The sequence below is a fragment of the Mytilus trossulus genome, chromosome 10 (assembly GCF_036588685.1).
Source record: "Mytilus trossulus isolate FHL-02 chromosome 10, PNRI_Mtr1.1.1.hap1, whole genome shotgun sequence".
Taxonomy (NCBI): domain Eukaryota; kingdom Metazoa; phylum Mollusca; class Bivalvia; order Mytilida; family Mytilidae; genus Mytilus; species Mytilus trossulus.
In genome coordinates, this window is record NC_086382.1 from 15412350 (window position 1) to 15429545 (window position 17196).

The 17196-nt window shown below is 31.3% G+C and overlaps 1 protein-coding gene across 1 annotated transcript in view; it reads right to left on the minus strand.

Annotated features, from left to right (window-relative positions):
- Positions 1-17063, minus strand: part of LOC134686914 (uncharacterized) — a 42484-nt gene extending 25421 nt beyond the window's left edge. The window contains exons 1-11 of the mRNA XM_063546764.1: positions 16874-17063; positions 12320-12409; positions 11358-11411; positions 10483-10707; positions 9799-9861; positions 9059-9197; positions 6726-6826; positions 6053-6252; positions 3831-3945; positions 2400-2539; positions 1426-1587 (exon numbers count right to left, since the gene is read on the minus strand). Coding sequence (XP_063402834.1) covers positions 1426-1587; positions 2400-2539; positions 3831-3945; positions 6053-6252; positions 6726-6826; positions 9059-9197; positions 9799-9861; positions 10483-10707; positions 11358-11411; positions 12320-12409; positions 16874-16895 — 1311 coding nt within the window. The 5' untranslated portion in view covers positions 16896-17063. The remainder of the gene's footprint in view (positions 1-1425; positions 1588-2399; positions 2540-3830; positions 3946-6052; positions 6253-6725; positions 6827-9058; positions 9198-9798; positions 9862-10482; positions 10708-11357; positions 11412-12319; positions 12410-16873) is intronic.
- Positions 17064-17196: the final 133 nt, after the last annotated feature.

The following is a 17196-nucleotide window of genomic DNA, read 5'->3' on the forward strand; positions in this document are numbered from 1 at the left end:
TTTAACAACTTGACTGTGGTGTTCTGCAGCAGTTGTTTAAAATTATGGATCAGTTGAACACTTTGCTTTGATAAAACAAATTGCAACTGGGTCAGAATTTTTTTATGAACTGCAAAATGTGTAGAGCAACATCACAGTAAAAGGGAGATAAATTAACACTTACAGTTAGGTCATAGTAAAAGGGAGATAAATCAATATTAATCTATTGATACTTTACTGTGTGTATTGCTATGTGTTTCTTTATTCTACATTGGTAAGAGGTATAGGGAAGGGTTGAGATCTCATGAAAAATGATTTTCTCTATGTGTGGAAGACCCATTGGCGGCCCTCAGCTGTTGTCTACTCTTTGGTCGGGTTGACGTCTCTTTGACATATCCCTTATTTCCATTCTCAATTTTAACTATTCAGTAAATAATGATGTGTCAATGATGATGCAAGTAAAAACAAAACATCATTGAATAAACACTTTATATTCCATTTAAACTGACCTAATCACCAACTTTTAACATTTGTAGATGGAATAACAAGCCTAACCTGGCATTCCTGTTACCTTAACATAAGCATGGTAAAGATCAGAAGTCTTAGTTACTTCCACAGTTGTGTGGCAAAAAGTTTTCATTGTCTGGTAGTATAAATATATATAACAAAATAATTCACTTGTTTACCGGGGACAGGATGTCTATATAATTAAGCAAGAGTTGTTTACAGGAAAATGAATAATTTAATCTTTTTGCAAGGGACTCACTCAAACCTAAAAATAATCAAAGTACTTGTAAGCACAGAAGGGTAAAGATTGCATTAATTTATCAGATGAAAGTAAAATAAATATTGCATTGTCAATAAAGCATTGGTTGTAGATGATTAAACTACAATGTGGACAATGGGAGATAACTCTATTTTTTCAAGATGACTTTACACAATGACATCATTTATATTTTTAGAACAGATATTAGATTCCTGCACCTTGCAAAAGTTATGTAATTTTTTTGACAGGTGTAACATCATTCTGTGACTTGAATATCTGAGCATATATTACATAGATAAATTTTTGGAAATTTTCATGGATAGGATGTATAGAATGTTATAATCAATGCAATATATTTTGTGTATCAAAAAGGAAGTGGTAAGCCTTGGAAGATTTAGATATCAAGTCAGTAACATAGGATTTTGATCGCATTTCATGCAATCTTTACCCAAAAATTGCATTACAGAAGTGATCCCTATGTGTAGCTGTAGACTGTTAGGTTACTCAATAATGCAGCAGCAGTATATGATGATAGATAACTTACATGTATACAGGAGACTGGCAGATCTATATAATTTAGCAGTTCATGGTGATATTTAACAGATAACTTACATGTATACAGGAGACTGGCAGATCTATATAATTTAGCAGTTCATGGTGATATTTAACAGATAACTTACATGTATACAGGAGACTGGCAGATCTATATAATTTAGCAGTTCATGGTGATATTTAACAGATTTGCAGGAGCTGAAGAAAACCATCACCTTCTTCTTTCTGTTCTTTTTAAGGAATGTAAATAGTAACAGAAATCTTTTGTCTGACGGACACACTATATAGCCCTGAAAATAGATCATAGCACCATCAGCATCCAGCGTTAATAAAAACAGGTTCAGTTTCAATGTTTGACTTAATAAATATTTATTTCCTTACAATTAATTTATGTTTCAGATTTTTAGAGTCAAACATTTCTTAATTCATAATTTATCTTTCTGTTCCAAATATTAGAAGGTATTGTACACTAGCTAGATATTTTATGAATAAAGGGTTTAAAGAGAAATGATACATTTTGGTAGCAATATTTAAAAAGATGGATACTCCAAAAGTGATATTTTAGTGTAACTGTTGTCAATCTTCAAATCGTTCAAGCCTTACTCTGGAATTAAATTTTGAATTATCACATGCATATTTTTTAAAGTCTTGAACTAGACAATGCAACTGAATAATGTGTTTCAAACATTGCTCTTGTAGGACTTAGATTTGAACATGATTTGACTACTTGAAATGTTTTTGACTGGACGGACTGAAATTACATGGTTCATGTTTTAGTCAACAAAGTAGGAAGGAATGTGTGATGTCAGGAATTAATTTAGTTTTTGTTCAGAATCTCGCCTGTCTGTCAATCACTATCAGGTACTGTAAATTCAGAAATGACTGCGTGCATTTATTATTACGATTTTGTCATTTTAGACTACAATGCGATTTTAATTTTTGCAAATATTCAGAAGAATCCTGTTTGATTCATCACATTCAAAAATTCAAAATGCATGTTTAATTATAGTGATTATAACCCTGTCACATTTTTCGCAATAATTTCTGAATTTACAGTACTTAAGATAAGTTTAGGGAAATAAAACAAATATAAATAACCAACCTGCTCTAATCCTTCAACAGTAGCCTTCTCTCTCTTGTCATCTACTCCTACATATAATGGTTCCTTCTTCAAGGATATACGAGCCAAATCTTCTATCTTTCTGGTCTGTGTAGCAGAGAATAACATGGTCTGTCTTCTCTCTGAAAAACAGTTCACAAGGAAACTGATAATAGCAAATCTATTGTGGATTCCTTATTATTAGTTGGCTACCAATTTTCGTGGATATTTTGTGGGTACAGGTGAACCACAAATTCAAATATTCAACAAATTACAAAGGAGTAGGTTCAGTAAGACCCCATTTTGGCCCTAAAATATATCAGTTTTACAAAATTGTTATAATGTAAACTTTTAGCTATTTATTGGACAGTAGAATACTTCTGCTACATAAATATAATCTGTTTTTGACAATAAAATGCACATATATCAGGTACTAGTACCATTAAGTCATGCTGAATTACTGAAATCTTTACAATTTTAGCATTTGAGTTCATTTTAGACAGTTTTCATCTTAAATGAAAGTGGCCACATTCGTGTTCATTCCTAATATTTAAATGCAAGTTGTATTTGATGGTAGTACCTAACATATATAAAGGTTGAGGATGAGCAAGGATGTGGCGCGGCCACTTTCAATATTGACAAAAACTATCTGAAAAGTGACATATTATGGCATATTTGATAGATTTTCCATTTTTAGCTTGGATATGAGTGTCTGAAATGACTAAATCAGTTCAAATTTTTCACACAACCTAATTAAATCGACTGAAGTGTTTAAAACATGTACAAAATCTTTCACTAGATGAACATGAAAATTGAGGCCAAAATAGGCCCTTACCGGACCTACTCCTTTTGCATAGGCTTTGTATGCAGAGATTGGTAAAACCACAAAATCAAATTTCCATAAAAATGCATGTTTTCCTCAATCAAAACAATTAATATTGGCGAAAATAAACGAATCCACAGTATGTCAATAATAATATTAGTGACAGTGTAAGACTCAAAACTACTCTATAGTAAAAGTAGTCTTCTGGCAATATAATGTGGTATAGCAGGAATAAAACCAAGCCACATGTTGGGCGAAAAATCACAATCTGTGTAAGCTTTAGAACCCCTACAGCAACTGTCCAAGAGGGGTCAATACACGCAAACTCACTTTATTGGTAGCCGCTTATAGTCTTTGACAAACAAATTCAAAACAAAACTTTATCAATTCTTTATTAGCATTTTCAGGAATTATTTTGAGACTCTTGATTTTTTTCTTTCTTTTGGTGACTCACTAACATGTCTAAACACACATATAAATTTGTTTCGTAGCATTCACTTTTTTGTTTTTGTTTCTAAGCATATAAGAAATGCAAGGATGAGTTTTCCACAAAACTAAGTTGAATTCATACTATTCTGAAACACTACTCATGATATGCTTTTCAGACTTACTTGGTAATAATTTGATAATCTGTTTCATTTCTTCCTCAAAACCTATATCTAAAATCCTGTCTGCTTCATCAATGATTAAACATTGTAGATTCTTATACATGAAATTTGCTGTATTCTGAAGTAAAACAATTAATGTTTACAATAGAATTGTTTATATAAAGACAAACAGAAAGCTTTCTTTTTTAGATCTAGTAATAAAAAATACTAAATATAGTTATTTCAGATTTGAAACCCTTTTCAACTGATTTTTTGTTTCCTTTTTTTGTACTGTTACATCAATGCACCACAGGTTAGGCCCAACCCTCCCCAAACATACATTCTGTATGTGCCTGTCCCTAGTCAGGAGCCAGTAATTCAGTGGTTGTCGTCTGTTGATGTATATCATATTAGTATTTTGTTCATTGTTTTTTACATGAATCAGGTCAATAGTTTTCTCACTTAAATTGTTTTACATTTGTTGTATTAGCTGACAATGCAGTATGGATATAGCTCATTGTTCAAGACTGCACGATGACCTATAGTTGTCAACTTCTTTGTCATTTGGTCTCTGGTGGAGAGTTTCTCATTGGCAATTATACAACATCTTTTGATTCTAATTTAAATAGTTAATTCTGCATCAGTGTTCTAGCTAGAAAGTTTGAACAGGTCGCAGCGCCCGCCCTTTTTTTATTGACGCCCTTGCCTTTTTTCTGTCGTTTCTCTGGCGCCCTGCCCTTTTTATAGCAGAAATCTCTGCAATTTCTGCCTTTGGAACCAGCAAATTCTTAATTCTGTCATGAACAGGAAGTTAGGATCAGGATCAGGAAGTTCAGCTGGCTGTGTAAACTGTCCAAAAAGTGACCAAGTAAGTGCATGGCTTCACTTGACAGCTTTGGTGTCAAACACATTGTTAATAAACACCAATTACCTTACCTTTAGGTCATAAATAATATGTGTATCTATCTCAAAAATGTTTGAAAAAAACAAATGAGTTACTTCCCCTTTTTTTTACACCTATCACATTATTCTTGTTAAACCTATGTTTTTATTTTGGAAAAAATATTTAACTTATATCAAATTAAATGCAAATGCATATTAGAATATTACTTTCAATTATTTTTACAATAAAACATCTAAATAATAAATACTTTGAAAACTATTTTATGCATCTTCACTTCCATGAGTTGATTGTTCATATTTAGAAATTATATGAGTTTAAAGAGATAAACATTTTGAAATTTTGGAATATACTTACATGATTCTCTCAAACTTAAATTTAGTTGCTTAAAGGAGAAGGTTTCACGAAGAGTTAAAATTGGCCCTAAATTTTTAATGCTATTTAAAACGGGCCAAACATTTACAAATTTCAAATGGAAATACTTGTATTAATACTGTTAAGGACTAAAATATTCTTTTTTGGCACCTTCCATTAAATTTTTTGAAGCTATGACCCCTTATTTGTATTTTAGGTCAATTTTGTCCAAAATTTTAATTGTTTTGGCATAATTAACCTTGGCTGCCATCCAGGATCCAAAAAGTTTTATTTTGATGAATATTATATCACATTTGGAATCTTTTGGTTACAAAACATTTTGGATCGTAGGTGGCAGGCAAATTTTTTCCTAAAGCTTTTAGGTCTGAAAATTGCCCAAAAGCATCATAATTTGACAAAATGTCCAAAATAGGCCTAATTTGGAGAGTATTATGTACTTTTATGAAAAGAACTGATTTATTGAGCATTAAGACTTTTGAAATACACCCATTTACGAACCAATTCGTGAACTGTTTTGTGTTTTATGAAAAAGTTGATATTTTAGGCTATTTTGGGCCATAAGTGAACTTTGTCCTTAAGTTAAGACAGAGTGAGTACTGCAGCCATATGAAATCCTAAATTTTTAACAGAAGAGATTGTGCAAAAAGTATTGAAAGTATTACTCAATTTGATTATACCATAGTGCCTGAGTCACAAGTATATGCTAACGTATAATTAGGATAAAACAATTACCCTTTTTTCAATGACATTAGCCCGTCAAATTGCCCTTTTCCTAATGACATTTACATGTTAAATTGCCCTTTTTCTGGCTAGCACCCTGCCCTTTTCATATCCTGGCTAGAATACTGTGCAATTTTGAAAAATTTGAAACAATACAAAATCTGTCATGGTTTCAATGGTTGAATGCTTCATGTAAAAACTTGTTCCAAATTGTAATGTATGAAGAGATAAGTATCTATAGTAAACTTGCCTGCAAATGATCTAGTAGTCTCCCTGGTGTTGCAACCAGAAAATTGACTCCTTTGGCAAGCTTCTTTGCCTCATCTTGTCGACTTGTTCCACCCATAATCAATCCAAATGTGTGACAATGATACTTTAATAGCTCTTTCAGTACTCCAAATGTCTGCATGGAGAGTTCTCTAGTAGGCGAGATGACTATACAACCAGTTCCTGTTCACAAAATAAAACAAATAAATGTTAATAATTCAAGTTATTTTCGTATTTCTCATTCAAAACTTTAATCATGTAAAATGTAAAAATCCTTTTGAGATACCTCTAGGGTTAGAAAGAAATAGTGTCCTAACCTTTTTATTAATTTTCTTATTGTGAAGGAGGAGGCTGAATTAAAACATAATCTAGGGCTGTTCAATAAATACATACATGGGACCCAAGGAAGGCACTTCTAAATCTCAACTATGGGTGGCTGTCATCTGTGTTTTTGTATAGTGGAAAGGAAGTGAAATTCTAATGTGCCTCTATAGGTGGCTACCCCATTTTTAAAGTGCCTTCCCTGATGACCATGTATGTTTTATAGAACAACCCTTAGGGTAAGCACTGTATTTCTGATTGACTATCAGCATCAATATTAGTTATATACACATATAATGATATTTGGGTATTCATGTAATTATTATAATATTTACCATTTCTTGGCATAAATTTCAACTTGTACATGAGTTCTACAGCAGGAATTAAGAAGGCTAATGTTTTACCACTTCCCGTTCTAGCAGCACCCATTAAATCCCTAGAAATAAACAACAAATATAATACTTTAAAATTACATTTAGTTTTTTTTTTTTTCTGTAAGAGTTATGTTGCATCGAAATTTTATTACATTAAACAGACTGTTAGAGCCACTTAAAATATTTATGTAATTTATGTAAAATCAAAATTTCCAAAACAAACAACTGATACTGATATCACACAACAATAAAGGAAAAGGTAAAATGATTCCCCAATTTTTACACTTTCAAACTTACAAAAGATGTATCATTTAACAAAACAACATCCTTCAAATGTTTACAAGATATTTGTCTTTCAGATATCAGTATTAATATTTTTTATTTTTGTTTTAGGCTTTGAAAACTACTTACATCTAAGAAATAAGGAATAACCAAATTTCAAAGTATCTTCCTTTGAAATCTTGTCATTAATATTCAAGTATGACCAACAGCCTTATAATACACAATAAAGAAAACTGTTGATAATATTAAATGGTTATTTTTGGGCAAATACGTAATTTTTTATGCATTTATTGTCTCACAGTGACCTCATTTATGTCATTTCTTCACAAAATGGGCTTGAATTGTATCAGACCTGCCAACTTTTGAAAATCTCCATGGGGGATTTAGTGCGCGACCAGATTTTTAAGGGACAATTTTTGCGGCGTTTCTGTGTGCACTGTTTTTTACTCTTAAAATAGTCTCATGCCTCTTCTTTTATCTTTTGGTATACTAATTATGATCTTATAAGCCTTGATTTCTTTTATTTGCATGATCCTTGTACTTATTTTTAAAATTGACAAAATAACTTAAGAATAGAGAAAAATGGCATTTAAAAATTAAGGATACTTAGTGAAAATCCCCCTTTTCCCCCTCCAAAAACCTTCTTATCTTTGGACCATGCCTCAAAAGACCTAAACCTTTATGTCCTAAAGTTAGAAGGATAAATACAGATTTTGATTTAGTCTATCAGTATTAATGAGAAAATGGATAAAAGTTGTGTTATCTTTCTTTGTGTTCGGAGGTGCTCTTACCGGCGGAGGTTTATTCACAGTAGAAAAATACAAAATGGCTTCGATTTTAAATCAACAAACACCTGTCTGATTTCAAAAATTAAATGGATTTCAAGATAAACGATGTTTTTTTAAGAGTTCATTACTGTTCTCATCTTTAAGTTAATTATGATTTCGTTATGGAACTACGGTAAACGTTAAACATGGTGCTCGTATGATAAATTGATTAAAAATGAAAGGCCAACTGACCGACTTTCTGTTTACAAATAATATTAATTAATTTTGAGGATTGTTTTGACCCATCAGGTAATCTGATTACTTGCAACAACAAATTATGACACCTGTTGTGACCGTTGATTAGCGTAATATTGTAAACTTGTCATAATATGACCCCCCGGTAAAATTATAGATTATCAGAAAAATGTCAAAATCGGAAACCAAATAATTATTTCGGGTATATTTTGTGAAAATCAGGATTTTGACTTGTTTTAGAATCCTGATATCGGGATTCAGGTTGAGGGATGAAAATCGGGATGATACCGCGAAAATCGGGATAGTTGGCAGGTCTGTTGTATTCATTTATCAAAAAAAATGTATCAGGACTGATATGTTTTCCCCATGCTTCTTTCTTTCATATGAACATATAAAGGAATTGAGTTGACCAAAAGTTCTTGCCCTTTCTGGAGAATTTGACCTTCTACCTTGTAACAGATGAGGAACGGAGTTGACCTGAACTTTTTACATGTGTGTTAACTAACTTTCCTTACAAGTAATAGATGAGGAATGGAGTTAGCCTGAATTTAAGTCATGTTTGTTACTTACCTCCCTTGTAACAGATGAGGAATGGAGTTAGCCTGAATTTCTGTCATGTTTGTTACTTACCTCCCTTGTAACAGATGAGGAATGGAGTTAGCCTGAATTTCTGTCATGTTTGTTACTTACCTTCCTTGTAACAGATGAGGAATGGAGTTAGCCTGAATTTCTGTCATGTTTGTTACTTACCTCCCTTGTAACAGATGAGGAATGGAGTTAGCCTGAATTTCTGTCATGTTTGTTACTTACCTCCCTTGTAACAGATGAGGAATGGAGTTAGCCTGAATTTCTGTCATGTTTGTTACTTACCTCCCTTGTAACAGATGAGGAATGGAGTTAGCCTGAATTTCTGTCATGTTTGTTACTTACCTCCCTTGTAACAGATGAGGAATGGAGTTAGCCTGAATTTCTGTCATGTTTGTTACTTACCTCCCTTGTAACAGATGAGGAATTGAGTTAGCCTGAATTTCTGTCATGTTTGTAAATCCCATATCCTCTACTCCTTTCTGTGTCAAATCACAGACCTCTAATGATGAAAACATGGACTCTGTCAATATATTTTTAGAACCTAAAATAAAACAACCTCATAATAAAATAGCTTCAAAGATGAAAATCAAATGTTTCCAAAAGTCAGATTGTGTATCTTTAATCAATGAAAGTATTTTGATTTATCAAAGTACAATATAGGCTTATCAAGTTTTAAATTCACCTAGAAGGTATTTCAGAAACAATGGATAGCTGGAACTTATCTTTAAAAATTGAATGTTTTAAATATAGTATTAATCAAACTAGATAGATGATTATAAACAAATGACTTTAAGTATTTTCATTCTTTCATCAAGGTTTCCCCCTCACACTTGCACTGTTTAAAGTTGCAAGAGGTCTCATAGTTAAAGTCGCTGTATACAGAACAATATTGTCGAATTGGTGTCTGGGAAGCCAATAATTCAATTTTCTTTTTAAAACAGTGCATGATAACTTCTTTAAGAGCCATTCAAGCATGGATACATTAAATGTGTTCAACTTTTTTTTCAAATTAGAAGTTTCATGTGACTTTAACATTTTCAACAAAGGGAGACAACTTTACCCTCATCCATCTTATGTCATTAAATAACATTTAGAATTTATCTTAATATCATTCTTCCTATGTTATCATAATATCATCTTACATGTGCTTGTTATATATTTTTCTGTTTTCTCTGTTGAATTTGTTTTCTGTTTTTTCTTTGGACCTGAAAACGAAAATAATAGTTTGTTCATTTGAACATTTCTACCACATTACTATAAATTATGACATCTTCAATAATTTTATAACTGTAAGCCTTCGGCAGAAAATAATCCAGAAGGGTACTTTTAATATTGTTAAAAAATAAACGTTACAAGTTACTCTATCAATATTGTGCTTAAAACATCTTTAAAAATTTATCATCTAGCACTAAAAGAAGTTGCACATAATGTCATGTTAAGCATTTCAACTCAAAATTCAAAGTAATGGAAAACAGGAAGCAGGTATCTGACTGACAGACCCAAAAAGCACTCATACATTAAAATTATTCATTATAAAGCTGTTGAACATACAATTCTCAATCCAATACATTAATAAAATGTACTATAAAAACCAGAACAGAAAAAGAATGAAACAAGCAACAAATTATATTGTATTAAAGAATGCTCGCAATAACTTAAAAGCCTATATAGATGTATAATACTATAAAGCAATCTAAAAGTACTTAACAAGTATCTGACAAAACCCTTCTTAGAATATATGTTTAAACAGATTGACTCACATACAAACATACAAACACTTTCCAATTCACAATGACCCAAAATAGTTGGTTAAAATAATATCTTACTTTCAGATTCCTCCTCCTCATCTTCTTCTTTTTCAACACCATCTTCCTCATTATCTTCGTCCTCTTCTTCATCCATATCTTCATCTGATTGGTCTTCTTCAGCATCCCCTGTATTTAATGGAAGGCCTGTATCTTCAATGTCAGACTGACTCTCTAAATCATCCTCATCATCTTCTTCTTTTTCAACTGTTTCATCATCTTTGTCAGGGACTGTTGGCTGTTTCTCTGAAATTCATCAAGGATACAAGTTTGAAAACATATAAAATGGTACCTTGAGAAAGTGACTAAATAAATTTTGTCACTTAATGTTCAGCAAACAACAATTAATGAATGAGTCAGCAACCTGGCAATAACAAGGACTTAAACCAAGATGTCAATTTAAGAAAAAAACTTTAAAATTAGTTACTTTTTTTCATTTTCTATCTACCCCTCTTCAGGTAAGATGACACTGAGTGAAATTTGATTATAGAGAATTTCTTCTTCCTATCTAATTGCCACCTCATAAATAAACTGTTCACTTAGTATATATATGACTTATTTTATAATTCTGGGAAAATATGGTATTTAATTATAAATTGCATCAATTAACGCATTCACATTAAAAAGTTAAAATGATAACTTTTCATCATCTTAACTTATAAAGATGAAGATTTGTGTATCATTTGGGTTAGAGCATGAGAGATTTATGAATACTGTACTATGTCGTATGACAGCAGATTCATGTACATTTAATAAGTATAACCAATTATTGTCTTTCGACTTCATGTTGTAGTAACAACATAAGGGTTGAAAAGAACAAATATGATAAACTTCGCATATTGTACAGTATATCATTTCTTTGGACATATTAAGAAATTATAAATTCATATACTAACTTTTTTTCTTTTTTCCTATCTTTGAGGCTTCATTAGGTTCAACTTTATATATCTCTAAAATGTATACATATACCACTGAATAAGATTTCTATAACATACGAATAATCAAATTCTAACTCAGTTAATTACAATTTAATAATATGAAAACCAAAACATTCTTTGTAAGGAGATAGAGGTAAACAATTACCTTCCAAATTATGTTTGTTGGGTAGTACTTAAGTTAGGGTTTATCTGTTTGTGAAAACTAGCTGTGTCCCTAGTCAGACATTAGAAAGCTTAAGGAAAGTTTTCCAAACAGCTAAAGAATAATCACAAACTTAGATGATTAAGTTACTAATATTTAATAATTAATGAAGATCCTTTAAAATCAAATAATTACATTAGATGTATGTTTCATTATAATACTTTATTCTGATTGGCTAACTGCACATCACGTGTTATTCCTTAAGCAATTGCATAACTCAATAAAACTTATCATTCATGATAACACGTGGTCCCACAATAAAGTGCACAGGTGAATTAAATAAATACATTATAAAATTCTTATTTTCATGATCATAGCTAAAAAATGCAATTATAAGTATTGAATGCTTCTTTTTGTAACTTCATAGGGTTGTAAAAGCATTGTTGCTTCTGCGCTTCATACAAAATGTACTTCGGTCAACGCTTTTACACCCCAATGAAGTTACAAAAAGAAGCATTCAATTCTTAAATGAATAAGTCATAATGACAGATCAGAAGTAAGAAAATGCAGTTTCACAATGTTTTCCTTAATTCTGTGCACAATGTAATGACTAAATTCTGCAAACGCCACAACATTCCTTTTAAAATTTTAAGGTCAAAGGGTAATGCTGCTTACAAAATGTAATTAAATTTTTTTTAAATCAAAATCATTTCATGCATTTTGTGGTGAAGTTAGTCCGAATTAAATTATAAAATTCAAAAAGACAATAATAGTGAACCTGATTTTTCTGCTGCTTGACCTAATCTGTTTTGTTGCACCTTCATTAACTTTTGTTTCTTCCCTGAATTTTTTAGTTTCTTTAATTTTCCTACAAGAGATAAAGCAAATTATAAATGCAACACATGTGTAATGGGCGCAGGACATTTCAGCAAAAAAATTTCAAATACAAGGGGACATTTGAGCGCCAACATTAGAGCCCATTTAATTTTAGCGCTGGATTAATCCGTTCACCTGAATTTTCGATAGCCCACTTAAGGGAAAACTTACCTGGTTGAATAATACTCACTAAACTTTTGGCAGAAGTTCAGTGTAATTCAAAGTGAACAAATAATGGTCCAGAGTCAATCCATGTCATTATAATGAGCAATGTTTTATAGGTGTCACCCAGCTATTTGAGTTTTTCTCGGTACTGTTACCAAATTGCAAATAACAAAATATATAAAAATACGAAGTATAGACGAATGTGCACCAAAATCTAGACAAGTTAAAGAGAAAGAACAGTTCCTAATGCAATTCAACAGTATTTTACAGAAGGTATATCCAGAGCCCATTTACGTTCTCTGGGATATAAATTCCAGGCTAGAACAAACTTTTAACATTTGATTAAAACTTTTAGACATTTAGTGCTGTATTTTAATGGACATCATATGCTTTAAATTGTGCCGTCTTTCGTCTATTAATTTTTTTTTATTTATCCATGTTATAATGGTTTAAAAATATTTTGCTAAAAAGGGCATTGACAATTTTAATTTTCGCTAAAATGGGTTAAAAATCAGGTGCTAAAATGGGTTCTACTTTGGCGCTTAAACGTCTGATTATTTTCAATCAAATGTCCTATCAATGCGCTAAAATGTCCTTTGCCATACAATACATTACTTTTTGAGTCAGGATCTTACCATGTTACCAATAGCTACCCGCTAAATTCAGGAAAAAAAACTAAAACCTTGTTGCAGAAGTTATAACAATAAGCAAGATACTAGAACAACTTTAGGCATATAAATATAAGAAGTACACATCATTAGTATTTGTAAAGACCCATTGTTGAATATAATTATTTAGATTTAACACTAACATTATTAGAAGTTTTAAAATTCAAATTAAGTAAAAAAAAATAATCCCAGAAGAAGTAATAATGAGCAATAAACAATCTAACATTTTTTTTAAATTAATCATTATCAGATTTCTTTGTTTTATATTTCAAACTAAACTTATTGTAATTAATTTCCCATTGTAGATTTTCATTCTTACTTTTCTAATTTTTTTACAGCTTGTTTTACACAAGATATTAAACATTCATTTGGACAGATAATAAAATACTTTTTTTAATAAATAAAACACATTTATATATTTATGGGTAAATAAAAACATGACAAATACTCTTACGAATTATAATCAATACTTGAATGGAGAGTTGTCTCATTGGCAAATCATGCCACATCTTTTTTATCAAAACATTTAAACCTGCTGCATTTGTTAACACCTGTCCAAAGTCAGGAACCTGATTTTCAGTGGTTTTCGTAGAGGATATACTGTTGGTTTTACAGTTTGCATGGTTTTACACTACACTAGTCATTACAAATTATGACTTGGATCAAGAGTTGTCTCATTGGCAATCATACCACATCTTATATCTAAAAACAGCACAAATTAATACACATTTATAAGTTATAACCATCTCATGTATATATCTAAATATCTTATAAACAACCATGGACCATGTGTCTTCACAAACTGAAAGTATGGTTGAATCATGATGTTGTCCTATGGCCAATACATCCTATGGACATTATAACACAGTATGGCCATTGTGTAAGACATAATAGTGTCCTGTGAAAAAGTGTCCATGTGGACAGTTATTCATTGAAATTTGGTATTTAACACATGTTTAATAATGTCCATTACCATGAAATGGTGTCCCTCAAAAGGACAGATTTTTACTGCCAACAATATGAAATAGTGTCCATTCACAGGACAAATTTTCATAGTACAGTAAAACCTGTATAAACCAGCGGGCTACGGGACTATGAAAAAGGTGCCGGTTTGGACAGTGAGCCGGTTTATTCAGGTTTCCGTTTTGACCAGAAGTTAATGACTTGTGATGTCCAACATTTTGGTTGTAAAAGTTCTCTCTGATTGTAAATTTATATCTGATAAAATAAATTAAAATACTTACTTTGTTTTTCATTGTTTGTATTTGCATCATAATGCTCGCGTTGTTTGGATTGTAAGACGAGAGTTTCGATTTACTCCCATGATCAATAATTTGAAATGTTGGAATGGCTGATTAAAATGCCAGAATATTAGCAAACGTTATTTCATCACTTTCGAAACGTTATCGTACAGTGTACAATATCCATTGATTGTTGTCATCCGGGTGTTTTTCATTATCAACAGTGAAATTGTTGGCTTTTTTCAAAACTACCTCTACCCTTTTTTATTGGGAAAATATGCGTCATTTTCATCAAATTGGGAAATTTAAAATAAACCAAAAATTTGACTGAAACTTCACCTTACAAAAGTCTACCCTTGCTTTGAAGTAATTTTGTCAGTGATTATTCATAAATAGGCCCTAAAATCTGCACATATAGTCATTTCAGGCATGAAAAATGTTTAAATGAGTGTTTTTCAGTTAGTGTTTATGCACAATTACTACTAAGACTGCACTGTTTGGGAAAAAGTTGTCTTTTTGGGAATAATTTTAAGCCATTTTTTTTTCAAATTGGGATTTTTCTCCAGGGGAAAAAGCCTTTATTCTCCACTAATTTAAGGCAAACAATATCACTGATCAAGGTCATTTGTTTAGGGGTTCACAACAGGGAACCCAGGATTTCGAAATCACGATGTGAATTTCTTACTCCGCGATTTTAATTTGTTTATCCAAGTTAAAACGTAAGTTCAATCTGAGATATATTCAGTGTGTCTTTTCGTTTAATTGACACGTTTATAATGTTTTAATAAATAATACAGCTCATTACTGTACGATTGTAGGTTCACAGTTTGACACCTGACTAATTGATTATCAAATATGTTTTGATTGCATATCGATCATTGAAATTAATTAGACAAACCGGTTTTGACAGGTAATAATTAATGTAATTAAGAGTATTGGGACTTCATAATTAGACCGGAATTCGGAATACACAAGGTCCGGTTTACTAAGGGTATTTTAACAAAGACTTTGATTGGAAAAATATGGGACTTTCATTTTCGGCCGAAATGGACAGGAAACTGGTTTATTCAGGGTCCGGTTTAATCAGGTTTGACTGTAGTTGCTATTGAATTGTGTCCTCCAAGGGAAGTAATACAAAGGTCATTACAAAGTTTTATTATACTTGAATTTTAATTAAAATATGAAGGATTGATGAGAAATTGATCAATATACAAATGTAAACAAATAAATAAATAAAGGATGGAAGTGAATATAGAGAAATTTAATTTCTAAAAACTATATTTATTATGTCAGAGAAGAAGGCAATAGAAAATAAATAATGTCCATTGCCATGAAATATTGTCTCCTATGTGGACAGCATTTTACTGGGACCGTTCGCCCTAATAACATGTTCGCCCTGGGTCCGTTTGCCCAGAGTTCGTTCGCCCTTAGAGTCCGTTCGCCCTACTACTAATAATCAGGGCATTGAAGTTGAATAAACTTAATCAGATATATTTCTATGGTATATATTCTTGAAATTTATGGAAACATGGAAATATCTAAAAGTTTATGGCTTGTTAAGGATCATTATAATTTATTGTTTTATGACAAAATAATTCGGATCACTGCTTACGGATTTACAAGTTCATTCATTATAATACTCTGAGACTAGTCTAAGTTATACTGCATACATTAGTGAATGACTGAATACAATTATTTTGTTAACAAATATCAATAAAGATAAATACATTGTATTCCAGTATTCTACTGCAATCAAAGGGAAAATGATGAAATTGATTGCGGCAATATAAATATTCGGTGAATTTTTCAACAAACTTCAACATATTTTGTTCAAATACTTAAAATTATGCCACTAGACAACAATTAGAAAAAAATAAAAATCAGGGCGAATGGACCCTGGGCGAACAGGTATCAGGGCGAACAGGTACTAAGGCGAACGTGAATCAGGGCGTACGGACCCGGATTCATTTTACAGCAGCAGTTATGAAATATGGTGACTGACACATTTGAATAAGTAAATATTGTCAAAATGTGTCCGGTAGACATTTTTTCATGGAGGACATTATTAAATCCTACAATTGTGTACTGCATTGAAAATAATTCATGACAGCTGTAGATGTGCTTTCATTTAAAAATAACAATGTCAATGGGATGAGCATTAAAATTCTCATTTAATCATTCGCTTTAGTTCTGGATAATATAATCGAATATAAATACCAACCCACGGTTAAATGAGAACAAATCTACGACAGCCTGGAATTATTTCTTGATTTTACCAACTTTAAATAATTTTGATTTGATTTTATTTATCAACTCTACAGCTTCTTATGGACTATTTCTTTCGAAAAAAGACATCGTTTGTAGCGAAATTTGTTTGGTTACCTTTATCTGAATTATCTTCCATATTTGCAATTTGTCTTAGTGGTCAAATAATCGACCAATTCTGTAAATTTGCCAAAGACAATTTCCACACGTGCTAATGTTTCTCTTTGGTCAATGTTAACCTTGAACTTCTACATAAGGCGCATATCTTCGTTTATCCAAACACTTCCGTGATCATCAAAAAAATCAAATTAAGTATTTCTTTTTCGACCATAAAAAATATGGATTGATTCCGTAATTGAGATTAAAAAAGTTGCAGCAATATAAATTCCATACTATTTTTATAAAAATAAATTTAATCAATTCAAATAAAGAAACAAACA